The sequence below is a fragment of the Cervus elaphus genome, chromosome 16 (genome assembly GCF_910594005.1).
Source record: "Cervus elaphus chromosome 16, mCerEla1.1, whole genome shotgun sequence".
In the NCBI taxonomy this organism is placed as follows: Eukaryota; Metazoa; Chordata; class Mammalia; order Artiodactyla; family Cervidae; genus Cervus; species Cervus elaphus.
The window spans coordinates 7,178,063-7,197,834 of record NC_057830.1 but is presented as its reverse complement, the minus strand read 5'-3'; the positions used below and the strand labels follow the sequence as shown (position 1 = coordinate 7,197,834).

At 46.3% G+C, this 19,772-nt stretch overlaps 1 protein-coding gene across 1 annotated transcript in view; it reads left to right on the top strand.

Annotated features, from left to right (window-relative positions):
* PAPPA (pappalysin 1) overlaps positions 1-19,772 on the top strand; it is a 253,037-nt gene that overhangs the window by 59,113 nt on the left and 174,152 nt on the right. The window contains exons 4-6 of the mRNA XM_043927830.1: positions 3,044-3,337; positions 10,971-11,163; positions 18,156-18,277. Coding sequence (XP_043783765.1) covers positions 3,044-3,337; positions 10,971-11,163; positions 18,156-18,277 — 609 coding nt within the window. The remainder of the gene's footprint in view (positions 1-3,043; positions 3,338-10,970; positions 11,164-18,155; positions 18,278-19,772) is intronic.

Sequence of the window (19,772 nt, the reverse complement as noted above, 5' to 3'; positions counted from 1 at the left end):
ATGGGAATCTTGCTGGCTTAAAGCCAACATACAGGCTTGTTCTCAGCTGTGACTTCACTTCGCAGGATGGCCTTAGGCAAGTCTCTTTCCTTCTCCAGGTCTCAATGTCTTCAGATTTTAAGTGAGTAAGTTAGACTAGAGGGCCCCTGAAGACCCTTCTCAGGACTGAAATTCTCTCCTTTTGAAAAATCAACCAAAAGGGTCATGATTAGAGGCTTAGAAGGGTTGAGCAGCAAGTTTCTACAGTGAGAGAGAAATACTCCTGATAATTCCATGAATTTCAGAGACTGGCTGAGGACCAGGAATACAGAAGGCTATAAATCCATAGCATGTTATAGTATTTCAGGATGATGTCAGCCTCAAGCTATTTCACCTTTTTAAGAGAAGCAGTGAAACAGGACTCAAGCTCTGTGCGGTTGCTCTGTGGAGAGGGGAGCCTGGGAGACCCAGCCTGGACATCGAGCCTGTAATCCTATCATATCCCCTGGAAACACCTATGGGGTCCTGCCAGCACCCCGCCCCCCCTCTTCATTCTCCATTGACCTCAATATTACAGCTTCACAGAGAGACTGAGAATCTTTGGTGCTCTGCTGCTGTTGCTTATTTCAGAACATGGCAGAGGTGCAAAGTTACTTTCTCAGGATCACACAGCCATTGCAAAACGGGATGAAGATTGCAACCCATGTCAGGCTAACTCCAGCCGGCCTCCCAGGCTGCCACCTCTCCGTCCCGAGACATGCTGATCCTGAGCGGTTCCTCTGCAGTAGGCCCAATCAAACCCAATTTATTAGAATCATATATACACACCCTCTTTTCCTGCTGTTACACCATGATCCCTGGAAAAAGCCTTGGGTGGGAAGGGGATTATGTTTCCTATTATGATTGACAGAAAATAATTGAGAGAGATTTCCTGTCTCAATTTCTCTTCCTCCCTGCCTCTGCCTGCCGCTTCTCACATATACACGTGCAAGCACACACACCCCCTCGCACATCTTTATCTTTGTGCTGGAAGGCTCTGAGCAGCTCAGAATTAATCGACTCCGTGAGCCCCATGACTGAGCAAGCTCGCCCTCCCAGCGGTTCAGTCTGAGATAAAACTCCCCCCGCGCCTGCTCCAGGCTTGCCAGTGGAGAATAGCGAGGGCCTCCCTCCTCACCATTCTCATGCAACGTGCTGCTCCGCACTTAATTGCTCAGATGTGAAGCTTTTCCTTTTTTTTTTAAACTTTTTATTTTGCTTGGGGGTATAGCTGATTCACAGTGTTGTGACGGGTTCAGGTGAACAGCGAAGAGACTCAGCCATGCGTATCCTGGTATCCGTTCTCCCCTCCCGTCTAGACTGTCGCGTAACATTGGGCAGAGTTGCCTGTGCTATTCAGTAGGTCCTTGTTGGTTATCCATTTGGAATATAGCCGGATGTACATGACCATCCCAAACTCCCTAACTAGTCCTTTCCCCCGGCAACCATATGTACATTCTCTTAAGTCCTTGAGTCTCTTTCCGTTTTCTAAGTTCCTTTTGTATCATTTCCTTTTAGATTCCACATATAAAGGCTGTCATACAATATTTCTCCGTTTCTGCCTGACTTACTTCACTCAATAAGATAATCTCTAGGCCCATCCATGTTGCTGCCAATGGCATTTCATTGTTTTTAGTGGCTGAATAGTATTCCATTGTAAATATGTACCACATCTTCTTTATCCATCCCTCTGTCCTCGGACTTGAAGCTTAACCTTCCCTTAAACACACTTGGATTTTCCAGCTGAAATATCTATCTGCCAACCTGTATGTCTTTCTCCAGTAGCTAAAAACAAGCACAGAACCATGCTACCCATTGGTTTCCCTGAGGTCTGATCCATCTATCTGCCCAGGGGAAGGAGCGGTCATTCTTTTAAGACATGTGGGGTGCCTTATCGCTTCTCAAACTAGAACATACAGGCAAGTCATCTGGGGCTGTTGGTAAAAGACTTAATATTTTGATTCTGTAGGTCTGGGGTGGGGCCTAAGAGTCTGCATCTCTGATCCCCTCCAGGTGAAGCTGATGCTGCTCGTTCTTGCACTTGGGGTAGCAAGTGGCTAGACAGTAAACAAGGCACTTGCTGTGTGTAAGGTGCTATGCTGGCTACTTACACGCAATTACTTAGGCCTCACAACCTCACACTGGGTTGGCATTCAGCAGCTACTTAATGGCATTCAACATTTACTTGATGAGATGCCACACTCTGCGCCTGTGGTGGGCATTACCAGCAGAACTGATTAAGACCCCTGACTTTGGAATCCAAGGATCTCGGGTTCAGATTGGAACTCCCCACTTACGAATTCGATCATGGGCCGATTATTTCACCTCTCTGTGAGTCAGTGTCCCTCGCGCGGGGTTGTGAGGTGATTAAGTGTGCTTACACACACGGCAACACTGAACACAAGGCCTGAAAATACCTAGTAAATGCTCAGGAAACACTGACTGTTATCAGTGTTACAATGCTGAACACGCCACAGTGCTGGCCTTTATGAACACGCGCTCTCGTAGGGTACAGAGCTTGGAAAACGGGATTCAGAGATGGCAATCAACTTGCTCAACCTCACAGCATTAGTGAAGGCAACATGAGAGCCGGAACCAAGGTGTCAGGGCGTGAGCGTTTCATTTAAACAATTTGGTAGCATATTCATAAGCTGGGGCATGCCTTACTTCCTAAGAAGTTGCAGCTGAAATCTTTGCCAGTCCAGAAGTCAAAGTCCTCGAATTATAACCATGCCACTACCTCTAAGTAGTTTGAAATCCTCTTGAATAAGTTGCCTTGCTTCTTTAGGCGTCGGTGTTTTCAACTGAAAAATGAAGGGATTGCTCAAAATGACTTTGAGACTTCTTCCTACTCCATCAGTGACTCATGCCACAAGTCAGAACGGCTCTCAGCCGTGGAGTCATAGGGTGGAGGAGACTGTGGTTACTTCGGGCCGGGCCCCGTTTCCCCTTGAGGGATCTGGGGACTCCTGCAGCAGGAAGCAGGGTGCCCAGTTCGCCTGACGCTCTTACTTCCCCCTGGCAGGTGGCATCGTCTTGAATCCATCTTTCTACGGCATCCCTGGGCACACCCACACCATGATCCATGAGATTGGGCACAGCCTGGGCCTCTACCACATCTTCCGAGGCATCTCGGAAATCCAGTCTTGCAGCGACCCCTGCATGGAGACAGAGCCCTCCTATGAGACCGGAGACCTCTGCAGTGACACCAACCCAGCTCCGAAACACAAGTTCTGCGGCGACCCGGGGCCAGGGAACGACACGTGTGGCTTCAACAGCTTCTTCAACACTCCATATAACAACTTCATGAGCTACGCAGGTAAGGCCCACACTCTGCAGGCCCACACCCTGCACCAGAGTGCCAGAGTGTCAGATGTGGCCTCCCAGCCTGGCTCAAGCAGGCTGCCTGTCTTTCCTAAGACCTCTTCATCCCAACAAGTCCTCATCCCAAATAATCGAGCACCTGTGCCTTCCATGAGTACCTCAGGGATGCAAGGAAGATGTTGTATCTAAAAGCTCCTCAGAAAGATACTTTAGGAAGCTGACCAGGACTAAAAGTCAGCAAACCTGAGTAGAAGGTCAGGTTCTGCTGCTAAGTCACCTACTGCTTGGGGTCCGTCACTTCCCATCTCTGGGTCCCACTTTTCTCAAGAAAATGGAAACTCTGGAATTGATCTCTGAGGTTTCTCCTACTTTTGCAGCTATAGTTTTCTAAGCTGGTGGTTGTTGAAACTTTAAAAAAAAAAAAAACCACAAAATTTTCACATGCTCTTTTACCGTTTTATTACAGTAAAATAGAATTCTTTTGGTTTTACAAATAGTGAAATTATTACATGAGATGGATTTGTTTTTTCCCTCACTGCATATACCCGCTCAGAGTCCTTTTTAATACTGTCGATAACAGTGTTAATAACTCATTCTTTACATTCCAAGATCCCCTACACTTCCTTTTAGTGTATATCAAGACCAGCTCTAGTCCTTATAACATCTTTGGAAAATTAGAACAAGCTATCCTGGGACTTCCCTGGTAGTCCAGTGGTTAAGATTTCAGCTTCCAATGCAGGGCGTGCAGGTTCAATCCCCGGTTGGGGAGCTAACATCCGGTATGCCTCAGGGCCAGGAAAACCAAAAGACATAAAACAAAAGCAATATTGTAACAAATTCAGTAAAGACTTTCAAAATGGTCCCCATTAAAAAAAAAACTTAAAAAGAGCAAATGAAAAAAAAAAAAAAAAGAGCAAATGAGATACCCCTTTCTTAGGACAGTCGCAGCCTCACCCCTAGGCCAAGAGACTTTGAGTAAAGCACCAGATGCTTGTGTGTGTTAGCTGAGCATCCAGATCTATTACAATATTCAATTTAGGTGTTTGTTTCCACCACCAAAGCAAGTGAGCTCTGTGAAGGCAGCGATTGTCTCTAAGACATCACTGTGCTCTCTGCGCCTAGCACAGCCCTTGTGTTTTTAAAAAATGTTTGCTAAGAAGAAAGGGAGGAAGGAGGGAGAAAGGAAAGAAGGAGGGAGAAAGGGAAGAAGAAAGACAAGTAGGGAGGAATGTGAATAAATTCTCCAACAACAGGTATATAAAGTTGATTTGTATAGCAATATTTCTACTTACGTAAAAGTTTACTCTTCATGGGACTTCCCTGGAGGTCCAGTGGTTAAGACTCCATGCTGCCAATGCAGGAGATGTGGGTTCAATTCCTGGTCAGGAAACTAAGATCCCACATACCATGCAGCACAGCCCAAAGATTTAAAAAAAAAAAAATTAAAAGGTTATTGTTCATAAAGGACTTTAATGTGTTCCATCTTGTTTAATTCTCTCAACAAGCCTGTGGGACTGGAACCACCCCCGTTTCACAGGTGGCCATTTTTTGTCTTTTCCTCTCACGCCACTCTTCCAATGAGACCTAGCTGATGGCTGAATGGGATAGTGAGCGATTTGGGTGGTTTTCGAGTCTGTGCCAGAGAGATCATTGTCAGGGAGGTGGGGGCACTCTGAGTGGCTGTGTGACCCTGGGCCTCTATCTCTGCTTAAACAAGGGGAGCCTGCTTCTAGCAGTTTCCGTTTCTGATGGGGTTTTGCCTCAGATTGCATTCGAAGAGAGGCTGTCCCTCCTGAAATCCAGTGGGTTCCATGACTGCCTGTGGGTCTTCCCAGCTTCCCATTTGGACTGAACGACCTCTGGGGGCATCTCCAGCTTAAGGTTCATACAGTTCACGCCTGAGGTCTCTTGAATGGTCAGCATCCACCCTTGGCGCCATAAACAGCCCCTAGCGTGGGGTCTCTAAAAAAGACCCGAGTGCTAGGAATTTCCTCAAAAGCAGATTTCTGCCATGCTCCCATTCCCAGCCCAGCCGGCATCCGCATCCAGTGTCCCGTCCCCTCCCAGGGCCCTGCTTAAGTTCCATTTCTACAGCACCTTGCCCTGGCCAGCTCCACGCGCATGGAAAATAAACAATAACATGAGTCTGGAAGTTTGCCGGCCTGCCACTCGCTACCGGACCCCCATAAACTAAATCTTTTTTTTGTGGTTGTTCCCCTTTGTACAGATCTAAAGGGTGATTGATTTAATGTTGCTTTTTTAAAGGAACCCCTCAGCTCAGTGACCCATTAACAGCAGAACTAATTCACTGAGCTACGATAACAAACTTACACCCGCAAAAGCACATTCAAGGCGACCACGAGCTTTGAAATGTTTGTTTTTCTTGGGATCTCTGATAGATGGGGTGACAAAAGCAGCTGGGAGAAATCCAAAATGCAGACCAGGATCGGGTTCTCAGGGCTGGGGAGAGGGACACACGGGGGCTTTGCAGTCTCGACAAGAGGGTAGAGACCTTGCTGGGTCAGCTGCTTAGAGTTCCTTCCTTTCGAGTGCTCTGGCTTTTTGCAGAAGATGGGTGTGTTCTGTGTTTGTGTTGACCTGCATGGTAGCCATCAGCCACTTGTGGCTATTGAGCAAGGAGAGTGAAGCTGAGGACCTGAATTAATTGTTAGTCCTAAGACTGTAATGAATTGAACATGGCTGGTGGCAAGTCTGCAGAAACTGCGAAGTGTCTACGACATACCAGACACTGTGGGCAATGCCCCATAGGCTTGTCTCATTGAAACGTCTAAATAGCCCAATGGGATAAGTGCTATTACTACTGTACCCACTTTACAGATGGAGAAAGTAGGGCTTAGGGAACTTGTCACGTTCCCAGGGTCACACGGCAAAAACAAGGCATGCCTTTTTTGGCAGAGCCTGCATTTAAGCAACAATTGTCTGGCTCCCTTTCTGACACTGGGGGAGTCTGAGAGTGTCCCAACTGCTCAGATTAAGCAGACACCAGGCAGGTGCTAGGGACAAGCCTAGTCAAGCACTGGGTGAGTGCGGTCACGTTGAGCTGTTGGCTAATCCTTAGGCAGATAGAAAGAGGGCAGTTCAGACTCTTACTTCCTGAAGACAGTATGCCATAAGATACCCACTAAGAGGGCCTCCAAGCCCGGCTGCCTCAAGAGTGCAGAAAGCAGGCCTTCCCCAGCTATGGGAGCAAGTGTCTTGTCCCCTCTGTTCTGTATGTTCCTTTTAATATGCACATAAGCTTTGACATGGCAGCCCCACCTCTAAGAAGTATGTCTTAAGGAAATAAATCTGTTAATGTGTTTACAGATTTCATCCTAAAAATGTTTTTAGCAGTTTTTTCTCCACATATTAATTAGACATTTACTAATTGAAGTGTGTAATAGTCATAGAAGAGAAATGCTTACACGTGTGAAAAATTAGAAGCTTCTTACAAATCCAAAGAGAATGGGTTGCTGAAATAAATCACAAGGCACTCACATGGCAGAACACCCTGTGATCACTGAAGATGAAGTAGCAGACGGTTGATAGGAACATAGTGGTTCAGAGCATGAAGTCTAGGGTGTGAGAACCAACTGGAATCCTCTGCGTGCTAGCCTTTGACTTTGACCTTAGGCAAGTTACTTCTGTCTAAGCCTGTTACTTCACTGGTGCATGGGGGACAATCACCCTCACCTTGCGTGCCAGTCTTAACAGGTGAAGGACTTAGAACTGTCCTTGGTACCAAAACTAGCGCTCAGTAAGTGATGATTAGCAGGATTATTTGTTGACTGTTAATTGTGAAAACACTGCAGAACCTAATATACAGTATAAGGCCTGGCACATGTATCATATCTCATCACAAATATGTGTATGTTTGTGTGTATGTGTATATATACATACATATGATGCTTGTGATGATAAGAATCACAGAAATCCACTATAGATATTCATATCCGTCTACACATACATATACACTAGATTTTTTTTTTTTTTTTATCTCTAGGTAATATTTAGGTTGATGTTTATTTCTTTGTAACATGCTCGGCACATACCAAGTGTTCTGCGGTGGATATAATCATCTGTTGCTGTTACTGTTGTTATCGTTGTTTTTAAAACAACAGAACCGTCAGTTATTCATGCACAAGAAATGGGTGAGCTAGGTGCATGCTTTCCTTGGCTGCAGAAGGCAGGTGGGATCATGAGTCCCTGTTTCACAGTGGGTGGAAACAAGGCTGTCAGGGATCGGCACTGTGTCTGAGGTTCCACAGGAAGTGGAGGGCCTGAACCTCGCTGCCCTGTGGCCTTCCGGCTGCAGGTGGAAATTGTTCTTGAGAACAAAGTTTAGATTGCAAACTCGCAGCACAACATCCACAGCCTGGGGACTGGTGTAGCCTCGCAGAATACTGAAGTCCCCCATGTCCCTTCTGGTTGGAGACAACATGGGGACAGAAGAATGGGATGGGTTGGCTGGTCCTAGAGAGCAGGATGAAGGGGCCACAGGTGTCAGGACGGGCAGCCTGTGGAGGCAGGAGCTAAGAGGGGCCAACTCGAAACGTCAGCTAATTGGGGCAGAGCCTTTATGATCGACAGAAACCATTTGGTACCTCACCCAAGATTCTGGCAGCGGTTCAGTCTCTAAGTGATCTAGCTCTGGGAGGAATGTTTTCTGACTTCAGTTTTAAAGTTCAGGTACAGTTCTGTCTTCCTACCAGCTTCTGTCACCTACCCATTTTACAAACTGTTAAATTGGCAGACATGGAAATGGCTCATTTTTAAGTTATAAAAGGAAAGAAACTCCTTTGGAGGAAGAAAACCAAACAAATCAGAATATAGAGAAGAAAGCATATATTGTTGTTTTTTTCTCTCATTCATCTAGATAAATGCTATATGTGCTCCAGCTCATGGAAGCCACACCATCACTAGGTTGTGGGGTTGATTTAAAAGTCCCCAACTTATACACAAGGGGCCTGAGTTTTAGAGTTACTTCCTTGTTTGGGAAATGACTGATTAGAATTCTGTTCTGTGCATGCACCTTAATGTACAGAGCCCTCCCCCTATTAATAGACAGATGTGTTATTTCTGGCATTTTTTTCCTATGTAAATGATATTTCAAAAGATGTCCTTGTATATAAGATTTCCCTCATGTTTGTTCATGAGTAGCGATCCATCGAATTCCTAAATGCAATATTGCAAAATCAAAGAGAATGACTGTTTTACATTCTGGTTTTTTTCCTGCTTCTGGTTTCCTAACACTCGCCCACATTAGTGTCCGCGTACACGCAGGCATGCACGCACACAAGCACGCGTGCGCACACAGGTGCCTGCTCTATCCCAGGTCCCGAGGCAGTGAGCGTTCGCTGAGCGTTGATCGCGCCTCTTGATGCTACACTTTCCGTGACCTTCAGCAGCATTCTGACACCAGCACTCTTGTTATCATCAGTATCTCCACTTTACAGGTGGGGAAACCGAGGCACAGTGACTCCAGATCATTCACAAATCATTTGACTCCAGATCATCCACACATGAATCTAACTGCATAACCCTTACTTCTTTAGCCAGCATGCCCTTCTCCTGCTTTTAACCTATTCAGTGGCTTTTCCAAAGCTTTCGGGATGAAGTACAAAGTCCATGGTAACGAAGGAAAATGTACCAGACCATTCAGTCCTTCTTAGACCATTGGGGGCATTTGGATTCTTATTTTCCAGGCAAAAGCAACCCATAGCATGTTTTGTATCCAAGGAGTTACACGGAGGTATCTGAGCTTGAGAGTGATTTGTGCAACTAGTCATTCTTTGGTGGTGTTCTCCAAAGGACTCGGGGCTCTTCTGCTGCTTCCAAATGTATAAAAGTCGCCCCCAGGGTGCTGGCAAGGAGACCGTCAAAAACTGCTAAGGGAATCAGAGGCAGCTTCTGTGTATAACCTCCTCACACTCCTATCCCTTCCCCAAGCTGGATTCTCAAGGTCATGTCCAACTGCCCGGCACCTGCCCAAACTTATTTTCTGTTTGTTTGATAAGAGAAAGTGAGTTTATGCCGCAGAATTCCCATGGTGGGTTTATTTAAAGATCTGGCGAGCCCCATTCTCCTCCGTCTGGGGCCCAGCTGCAGAATCCCTGGCCAGGCAGACACCTCTGGGAAGTGGTGTTTTTGGAAACCAAGCCAAAACAGTGCCTTGATCTGCCCCTGGGGCAGCTGAGTAAAGCTGTTGGAGGGAGAGACGGGAGGCAGGCTTCCTCCTTGGCAGGGAAGAGTCTCGGGTCGTGGCCTTCATTCCGCATCCTAGAAAACAGAGGGTAGAGCTGAAGGTCATTAGATCTAAAGACATTCAGAGATGAGATTGTATTCTAGTCCCCTCCGACTCAGGCTCAACTCCTGTTTATCAAACACCTGCAGGACACTTTGTCCATGCAAGTCTCATGGACACTCAGAAAAAAGTTCTCATATTGATTAGAAACGTGGCCTTGGAGTCAAGACTGCCTGGGTTCACATCTCAGACCCGCTTCTAGCTCTGTGATCTTTAAAAAGTAGTGAGATAAATAAATAAAAAAAAAAAGGTAGTGAGACCTCTCTCAGACTCAGCTTCCTCCTCTGTGAAATGGAGTGATCAGAATATTTACTCCAAAACTAACGGGAGAGTTACACGTGCCCAAAGCCCAGTATCCCATGTACGAAGCATGTGCTAAGCCCACAGTCCGTGTCCCAGTGACAGCACCGTGCAGAAGGTGTCATTGTCCTTGCATTCCTGCCGTGGACACCGAAGCCTGGATGCCGAACCTGGACTCCTTCCGAGTTTCCCTGTGCTCACTGCCCAGGGCTCATCGCCTCTGTGGTCCTGAGCTGCCCCTTCTGCCATCCCTCGTCTTCTTCCCCAGTCTTCACGGTGTAACCTGGTTGACCCCCAGGACCTCCCCTAGAAGCCTCTCCAGTTTATCTGTCTTCCTCGCCACACCATCTCCTTGTCATCGGGGGCTGGCGTCACAGACTTGAACAGCCTTATGACCACCTTGAGCCACGCAGCAAACTGACCTTTGCTCCATAGCTAGACTGGTAGCTCCCCAACGGCAGGAGGGTTGCAGGTTTCCGTGGCCCTTGGCTTAGAGCAGAGTGTGTAGAGTCAATGCTCTGAAGGCTGGTTTGGAAGGCGGTACTGCTGCATCAGTAAGGAGCGGAATTAATGGATGAGCCGATGAACAAATGTGAAGGTGGGAGTGAAGGAACAAGTGAGCATGTGGAAGAATGAGTGAGCAAATAGACAGGACACGAGTGGGTGAGTGAGAGACAGTGCCTGGTTGGCTGCACAGGGAGGCGTGAGGGGCTGTGTGACTTACTGACCATGGAAAGCAGCTCGTCTTGCCCTTGTCCTTACCCGCGACCTCCCGCTCCAGGCTCAGCCGTGCCTTTTGAGTCCCATCCGCCCTCCCCCTCTTGATGCTCCCTCTCACCTGTCTGCAGAAGTGATGACCGCACTAATTTGTTCACAGACCATTAACTCTTGAGTGCTGGAAGAGGCCAGCTCCGAGCTGGCAGGGGCCAGGTGCTGGCTTCCGGGCCGCCCGGGAGGCATCATCATTCTCTCGCCTGTCCGTCCGTGCAACGAGGTGCTTATCTCTCCCTCTGCCTGCTTGCAGATGACGACTGCACGGACTCCTTCACGCCCAATCAAGTCGCCAGGATGCACTGTTACCTGGACCTGGTGTACCAGGGCTGGCAGCCCTCCAGGAAGCCGGCGCCCATCGCCCTCGCCCCCCAGGTCGTGAGCCACACGGCCGACTCTGTGATGCTGGAGTGGTTCCCTCCCATCGACGGCCACTTCTTTGAAAGGTGAGTGTGGCCTGCGAAGTGTTGATCCCTCTCTCTCTCTCCTGCCAAGAAGAGGGAAACTTGGAAGGGAAAGCAGCCTTGGAGAGGGATTTCACTGTGTCTTTTATTGTTGATCTTGTTTAACAAGTGCCCACAAGTGTCCAGATGGTAAAGAATCTGCCCGCAATGCAGGAGACCTGGGTTCGATCCCTGGGTCGGGAGGATCCCCTGGAGAAGGACATGGCAACCCACTCCAGTATTCTTGCCTGGAGAATGCCACGGTCAGAGGAGCCTGGCGGGCTACAGTCCCTGGGGTCACACAGAGTTGAACCCGAGTAAGGGACTAAGACTCACTCAAGGACTAACTAGCACAGCGACTGCTCCATTTAGACATGTTGTAGATTTGGGGATCGGGGAATACATAAATGATTGCTAACAGAAATTAGTGAGTAATGATGCATAATTTATGTGGTGAATATTAAGCTAAATTTTATTGTTAAAAACATGGAAACTTCTGTTGCCTGAACCTCGTCTGGAATGGAGGTACAGGTCTCATCTCATGAGCTTGGGTGTTTAACCTGCCTCTGGTTAATGAGCTAACACCTTTGTATATGCGTAGTACAATATAAGAAGGGTACATTATACATGAAGGGTACACATGCATATATATATATGCACTGTATATATGTGTGTATATATATATATGTATGTGTGTGTGTACACACACATGTATTTTTGTAAAATGAGAATCTTTGCCTTTGTTGTTTAATAGAACTGAAGGTAGAATTTTTAGAAGATCCAGGGATGATAAGTCAAGGCCCAAGGTGCCTTAGTTAAGCTTCTGTCAGTCACTCACTAGCCGTATGGCCTTGGGCAAGTTGATTTCTCCCCCTCCGTCTTATACTCCACTGAAAGGTGGGTCTAATGATGCCTCAGTGGTCTGAAGGTGGAAACATAAATGAAATCATTTCTTGTGGTGCTTTTCAACATTGGGTCTCCCCAAGCTGCTGAAACTTTAGGGGATTTTAAAGGATCATGAAAATGTACTAGCACGTTGACATTTAATTTGGCTGGAATTTGGCTATAAATTAGTGTGGATTCGTATTTTTGCCCCCTCCCAGCCCTTCTTGGGAATGTTTTATCCAGTGATGATAATACAGTATTGACGATGGTGGAAATAATAACCAGCTGATGATGAATTAATATTACTCAATGGTTGTGCATGCTGTTTCTCAAGTGCTCACTCTGCTCTGGATTCCGTACTAAATGCTTGCTGTACAGAGTCTCATTTCATCTCTTCGGTAATTTCTGTAAAAGGGGAATCAACTTCTTCATTTGCCAGATGAGGAAGGGATTGGAGCTCAAAGAGGCCAAAAGCCCACAGAAAGTGGTGGGAGCCAGGCTCCGACTCACATTTTGCAGTGTCTGATCTCAGGCTCGCGTGTTGTTTCATTAAGTTTTTCCAAACCTTGAATTATGAAGGAGGTGTTACTCTCCCCTTCACAGAGGCCATAAAATGTGGCAAGGAGTTCTCACAGGTATGTGTGTGTGTGCATAAAAACATATCAGGTCATGGCGTCACAATTAAATCTGGGCTCCTGTTTCCCTTCAGTACTATCAGGCCTTGAATCTAGAGCCTTCTTTTGACAGCTGGATGAATGCGATCATGGAGAAAGGAAATGCACTCTTTAGACGCTCTGTAGACACCCCCTTCCTCTGCCCCAGCCGCCCTCACTGGGAGCTCAGAGCTGGGTTTGGGAAACCTCATATGACACTTCAGAGCAGCCTTTCCAGCAGCCTGTGGATTTATTTATTTTTTCTGTGGCAATGAGAAGTATCAGACTTTTGGTCAAGCCTTGGCCTCGATTCCACTTAAAAATGGAAGTTTTGTAAATGAAGCTTCCTGTGTGTGTATTCAATTTGTATTTCATAAAGCAGTTATTGTCCATTAAATAAATACCATCTGATTGTTGGAAACCTATTGGAGGGTTAATTGTTGCGTAATGAGATATGTCTCTATTACACAGGGCCCTCAGCTTCAATCAGCATGTTTTTAATAACCTCTAGTCAGTTGGTACTTGAGGCTCACACAATAGCTATTCTGTTCAGTCTAAGATTTCATAATGGAGTTATCATATGTTAAATTAAAACTGACATTTTAGAAACATATCTAATTAGGGTTAACAGCTATGTAGACTATAGTCTATGACTGAAGGAAGTAGGTCAGCAAGTTCAATAAATTGTTTTAAAAGAAATGAATCTATTGGTCTTCCATATGCAAGGAGTTCATACTCATGGAAATTGGCTTAGTACAAAGTGCACAAGCTTTGATGTTGAGCGGTCTGTATTCCAGTCTCAGCTTTACCACTCCCTAACCCTTGGGCAAGTTGTCTCACCTCTCTGATCCTTTCTGGCCTTCTGGAGTCTTCTTCCATAAAAAGTGCTAACCATACCCACTCCACCTGTCCTCTGTGGGGAATTTAATGAGATGACATCTGTGACATGCCTAGCACACACACTCTATGCTCAGGAAATACTAGCTCCCATCTTGTACAAAGTTTTGCAGAGCTGTTGAGCTACTTGAAATTCTCTTTCCCTGCAAAATCTCTGGTGTGTTCCACTACATTCATCAATGCCAACCCTAGCCCCTGGCCATCCTCATGTCCTCCTGCTGTTCCTCACATCTGTGGGCTAAGAGAATACAAGGGTTTTCCTTAAAAAAACATACTCAGATCCTCCCGCCGCCTGGGTCCTCACACATGGGCAACTGAATAAATAATTCAAGGCCACCCCTGGCTTTTTTAACTCCTTTATTTTTATCTGTCTTGAAAACATGTGTTGACTAGGTGGTTTTAGTTTTGCGAACAATGAGCTGTGGTATATAGTAGAAAGAATGCTGGACTGGGAACCAAGAGACCTGAACTCTTTGCAACTTCATTGATTTCTTCTTCCTCTTAGACCTCAGTTTTCTGATCTGTAAACTAAAGGGGAATCTAGCCTTTCTCAACCAAGGTTCTTTTTCCAAGTCTCAGAACGTGGGAAATGACTTGAGTAACTATTTTCTCAATTCTCCTAAGGATAGTACATAACTAGTACCATTCTAGATGCCTAGGAGAGAGCTTAATCCCTTCCCCTTATGGTGGGTACCTTAGAGAAACACTGTCCAATAGAACGTTCTGTAATATCCAGTGTGGTAGCCATAAGCCAACTGTGGCTAGGGAGCAGCTGAACTGTGATGAGTGTAACTGAGGAACTGAAATGAATTCTATGTTAATTTTAATTCATTTAGATTTGAATAGCCACATGTTACTAGGGGCTGCTGAAGTAGACAGCACAGGTTTGGAGCTTTAAACTTTAATTCTCACAGACCCTGAGTAAGAAAGGTGATCTCTTCCAGTGTTAGCATCCTTTAGCATCCTGTGTTTCTATGATTTCAGTGTGAGTGTGTGTGTGTGTGTGTGTTTGTCTGTGTAGGTACAGGTGTCTGTTAAAATCAAATAAATGCCAAAGATTAGAAACACATTTTACATACCCTGAATGTGTAGGATATGGCGTGGATTTGATAAAGTCTGTTTTGACTCCGTGACTTTCTGAGCTTTGACCTTGGTATGGTTCCTCTGCACCCATGAGCCTCAGTTTCTTTATCTGTGAAATGGGAACATCACCCACCATATGCAGGATCACACCTTTGCTCTTTATTTCCTGACTTTGCTTTTACCTGTGCTCTTCTTTTCCCAGTTTATTCTTCGTTCATCATTCAGGCTGATCTTTTAAAAATGTGAGTTACATCATGTCACCCATGTCATAACCCTCCAGTGACTTCCCGTTACTTTTACGCGTAATCTGCAAGGAGCCTGCAGAACCTTCCATCCTGTGGTCCTTGCCTGCTGGTCCCACTGGCCCTCGTACTGTTCCTTCTTTCACTGGTGACTCTTGCCACTCGAGTTTCCTTCGGGACCTCTGTGGACCGAGGCCTCTTCTCCCGCCTGGGTCCTTTACGCACCTTTAGACTGAACCTGGGCGGCGCTGCTCCCAGTCCTGGTGTCATTCTTCAGCATACGGCACTAAGGTCTGCCACCATGACTCCCATCTTAGGCCCTGCACAACCCCTGCCTCATCTATCAACTTTCCTTCTAGCAGTAACTCAGCCTGTACTTTATGTACACTACTTTCCTGTTTGTTTATGGACTGTTGCCTCTGCTGGATTGCAGGGTCTATGAGGGCAGGCCCCACATCAGATCTCCTCTCCCGCGGATGGTTAGTGTCTGGTTGTTGCACAGTGCTAGCAACCAGAGATTGTTCAATGAGCATCCAGTGAATGAACAGGTGAAATATTGAATGAACATGCTAACCCATGATTGAGCATGAGGGAATACTCTTTGTGGAACTCCATGCAAATAAGGCCCATGTACTGTCAGGTGGGTGACGGTTTATTAATTCATCAAAGTGTTTATAGGGAACCTACAGTTGTCAAGAACTCAGTGAAGTGCAGGTGACTACATGCGTTTCCTCTAAAGCAAGGCATCTATAGTAGAAAGCTCAGTTACCACTAAGATCGGTGCGATCCTGATTCCTACAAGGATGTTCCTAATCTCATTGTCGTCATAAAGCCAGTCCTGTGACTCTGAGCTGCTGTGCGTGGATTGTGGTCCTTGTAATGGAACCAGACTGGTGCTGAGAACCTCTCTCTCCACTCTTCCTCCTCTATCTCCAAGTACATGTGTTTAATCATCATCATTGCTAGTTCAAGAACACCTCATACATGCTGAAAATACAGAGAAAGTTCAGAAGACCAGAAGGAATGGAAGTAGGGAGAGAGGAATCATCCGGAGTTCCACCACCTAGAAATAATTGCTGGTAGTATTTTGTCACGTTAAGTTATTTGAACAGCATCGAGATGCTGCTATAAAGTACAGTTTTGAATATCACTCTTCCCTTAACATTGTAACACATTTTCCATAAATTTTAATGATCTTTATGAATATTTGTAACAACTGCTTACTGTTCCATTGAGCAGATTGACCTTAGACTGGTCAACCATTCTCCTATCACTAAATATTAGTGTGCTTATCAAATTATACCTATGTATGATTTCATACGGAGAAGGCAATGGCACCCCACTCCAGTACTCTTGCCTGGAAAATCCCATGGATGGAGGAGCCTGGTAGGCTGCAGTCCATGGGGTCACTAAGAGTCAGGCACGACTGAGCGACTTCACTTTTCACTTTCATTCATTGGAGAAGGAAATGGCAACCCACTCCAGTATTCTTGCCTGGAGAATTCCAGGGACAGAGGAGCCTAGAGGGCTGTCGTCTATGGGGTCGCACAGAGTCGGACACGACTGAAGCAACTTAGCAGCAGCAGCATGATTTCATATTTATGATGAAAAAGCTGATGATGCAGAATATGCAATTTGAGGGTCTACACTAGGTTAGTCATGAGTCTTAGCAACATGTTGGAGTGACTGGTATTTATCCATCTATCCATCCAGCCATTAAATTACACATGTTGGTCATCATTTTAGCAGATGAGCAGAGGTGTGAAGTATTCCGATGGAGGTTTGGGGATGAGCTCCCTGGCAGCTGGGTGGAGGAGGACCAGGACCACCTGCAGACTGTGATGTTAGTGAGCACGTGAGCCGGGGGCTGTGGAGCTTCCCTGTGAAGCAGAAGCCCTAAGGCTTGAGATACGGTCCCTCCCTTGTGTCTTTCCGGTGGCTGAAGGATAGTGATCCTTTTAGGAAGGAGATGTTGGCAGGACTGTTGCATTTTGAGAAATAATGGGTTGGGCTATGACCTTTCTTGATATTTTTCCTCTCCAGTTGCTCTGCAGAAGTTGCTCAGATTTTCAGAGTTTTGGGCTTGCTCACCCTAGTACAGGAGAAAAGGGCTATCCCTCTCCTTTCCTAGCAACTCTCTCCTGAATAGGGGCCACATCTGGAGAACAAATAGGATCCCAAAGGCTGTTGTGGTTAAAGGGAGATTGAATCCAGGACACATAAGATACTAGCTGATGGGGGAAGCCACTGTCATATTCCACTGCTGGGGTTTGTCCCATTGAGGGATTGGCTTGCCCCTTGGAAAGCTGCTGAAGTGAATTAGATGGCATGGTAAGGAAACTGCTTTTGACTGTAAAATCCAGGAGTAACTCATCTATTCCCTGGATGTCAGAGCTAGAAGGTTCTTTAAGCACCGTCTAGTTCAGCCCAGTCATTTTCAGCTGAAGGAACTGAACCATTCCTTCTTCCTATTTAATACCTAGGATCCTGATAATTCCTGCACATAGTAGGTACCAGACAGAGATTGTTAAAAGAATAAAATTTGAGGTCCAATGGGTAAAAGGTTTTCTCACAACCACATATCAAATCTGCAGTGGAACTTTGAATGACTGATGAAGAAATGGCACGGGTAGTAAGTCTTTGACCTGTCGATTCTGGGCTGCTTTAAATTTAAGTGTATCCACCATCAGAACAGAAGACCCTTAGACCCAAGAAAGGCCCTCCTGAGTGGTGGGGAGGAATTTCACTTATGGTCATATTCTGGAAGCTCTGACAAAGATAGGGAGGACTTGTCATTGTTGTTTAGCCTCTAAGTCGTGTGCGACTCTCTGTGACCTCATGGACTGTAGCTCGTCAGGCTCCTCCGTCCTCCACTCTCTCCTGGAGTTTGCTCAGTTCATGCCCATGGAGTCAGTGATGATATCTAAGTTTCTAATTCTCTGCTGGCTTCTTCTTCTTTTGCCTTCAGTCTTGCCCAGCATCAGGGTCTTTTCCAATGAGTCAGCTCTTCGCATCAGGTGGTCAAAGTATTGGAGCTTCAGCACCAGTCCTTCCAGTGAATATTCAGGGTTGATTTCCTTTAGAATTGACTGGTTGGATCTCCTCACAGCCCAAGGGAGAATAAGAATGATAGGATAGCAGATGTGTTGTCGCCTACACCTTTGGCTCAGTTGGGTCAGAAACTCATTCAACCGTTCCTAAGTCGGTGCATTTCCTTCTTTCCTTGGCCTCCTAGAGAATTGGGATCAGCATGTGACCTTTGTCTGGAAGGGAGATACCTGGTGCAGTACGCCTTCAATGCCTCCTCCCCGATGCCCTGCGGCCCATCAGGACACTGGAGTCCTCGGGAAGCAGAAGGTAAGCCAGGCTGGGGCTCTTTTGCAGGTTGGGTGTGCAAAGAACTCTTTCAATGTAGATAGAGCTTTGTGATTTTAATGGTCTTTCTCCTGTACCATCCGGATAAGGCAATGGCACCCCACTCCAGTCCTCTTGCCTGGAACATCCCATGAGTGGAGGAGCCTGGTGGGCTACAGTCCATGGGGTTGCTAGGAGTCGGACACGACTGAGCGACTTCACTTTCACTTTTCACTTTCATGCATTGGAGAAGGAAATGGCAACCCACTCCAGTGTTCTTGCCTGGAGAATCCCAGGGACGGCGGAACCTGGTGGGCTGCCGTCTATGGGGTCGCACAGAGTCGGACACGCCTGAAGTGACTCAGCAGCAGCAGCAGCATGTACCATCTCATTTGATCTTAAGATCGCCCCGCAAGCCCAGTATTTTTTTCTTTTTAGGTCTTTTTTCTGACCGAAAAAAAAAAACCCAAAAAACAAAAAAAGAATTTTTTCTGAGATATAATTGACATTTAATATTGTGTAGGTTTAAGGTATACAATGTGATGATTGATAGACCCTTGGGTCGGCAAGATCCTCTGGAGAAGGAAATGACAACCCACTCCAGTATTCTTGCCTGGAGAGTTCCATGGACAGAGGAGCCTGGTGGGCTACAGTCTGTGGAGTCGAAGAGAGTCGGACACGACTAAAGTGACTTAGCATGGCAGAGCACATTTATTGTAAAGTCACCACACCTGTCACTGCACACACTTTTATTTTATTTTTTTTGCAGGGGGAGGGGAGCAGTGAGAACGTTTAAGATCCACTTGTTACACAGTTTTTCAATACAGTATTGTTAATTGTTGTCAGCATGCTGTATATTAGAGCTCCAGAATTTATTCATTGTATTGCTAGGAGTTTGTACCCTTTCCCCTACATCAAGGCCAGTATTCATGCATTTGTTCAACACAAGTCTTTTTGAGCACCTGAACTGTCCTGGGTATGTCATCCCACTTTACATATGAAGAAGCAAAGCCCGTGAGAAATCAAGTCCCCAAGGCCACATACCTGATAAGACACCCTGTGTGTGTGTTTGTCTGTGCCCTAGACCTTGACAGCCTGTGAGTACCAACAAGCTCACATCAGAATCAACATGCATATTGGAGGACTTCAAGGCATCACGAGCCTTTGATTCTTCTGCAGTTATTCCTGGGAATACCCAAGGCAGTCTTCCATGTGTTGCATTTCTTCCTCTCGGACTCCTGCCATATCGTTTCCTTTTCAGAATCCACGTATCAGCAAGACACTGGAGGGAAGCTCTTCTGGACGGCCATGGTTGTGGGCCTCACCCGCAGACCTTCCGTGCTAGGGGTGGGGCAGTCTCCCAGGCCTCCCTGCAGACCAGCAGTCTCTCTGCTCCCTTACACTCACTGCCACTGCCCTTCAGTTTTCTAGAGAAATTAAGAAAGTGTCTTTTATCCAATGCTCTGTTGCCCTGTCACTTGGCCCTGAAGCAAGACAG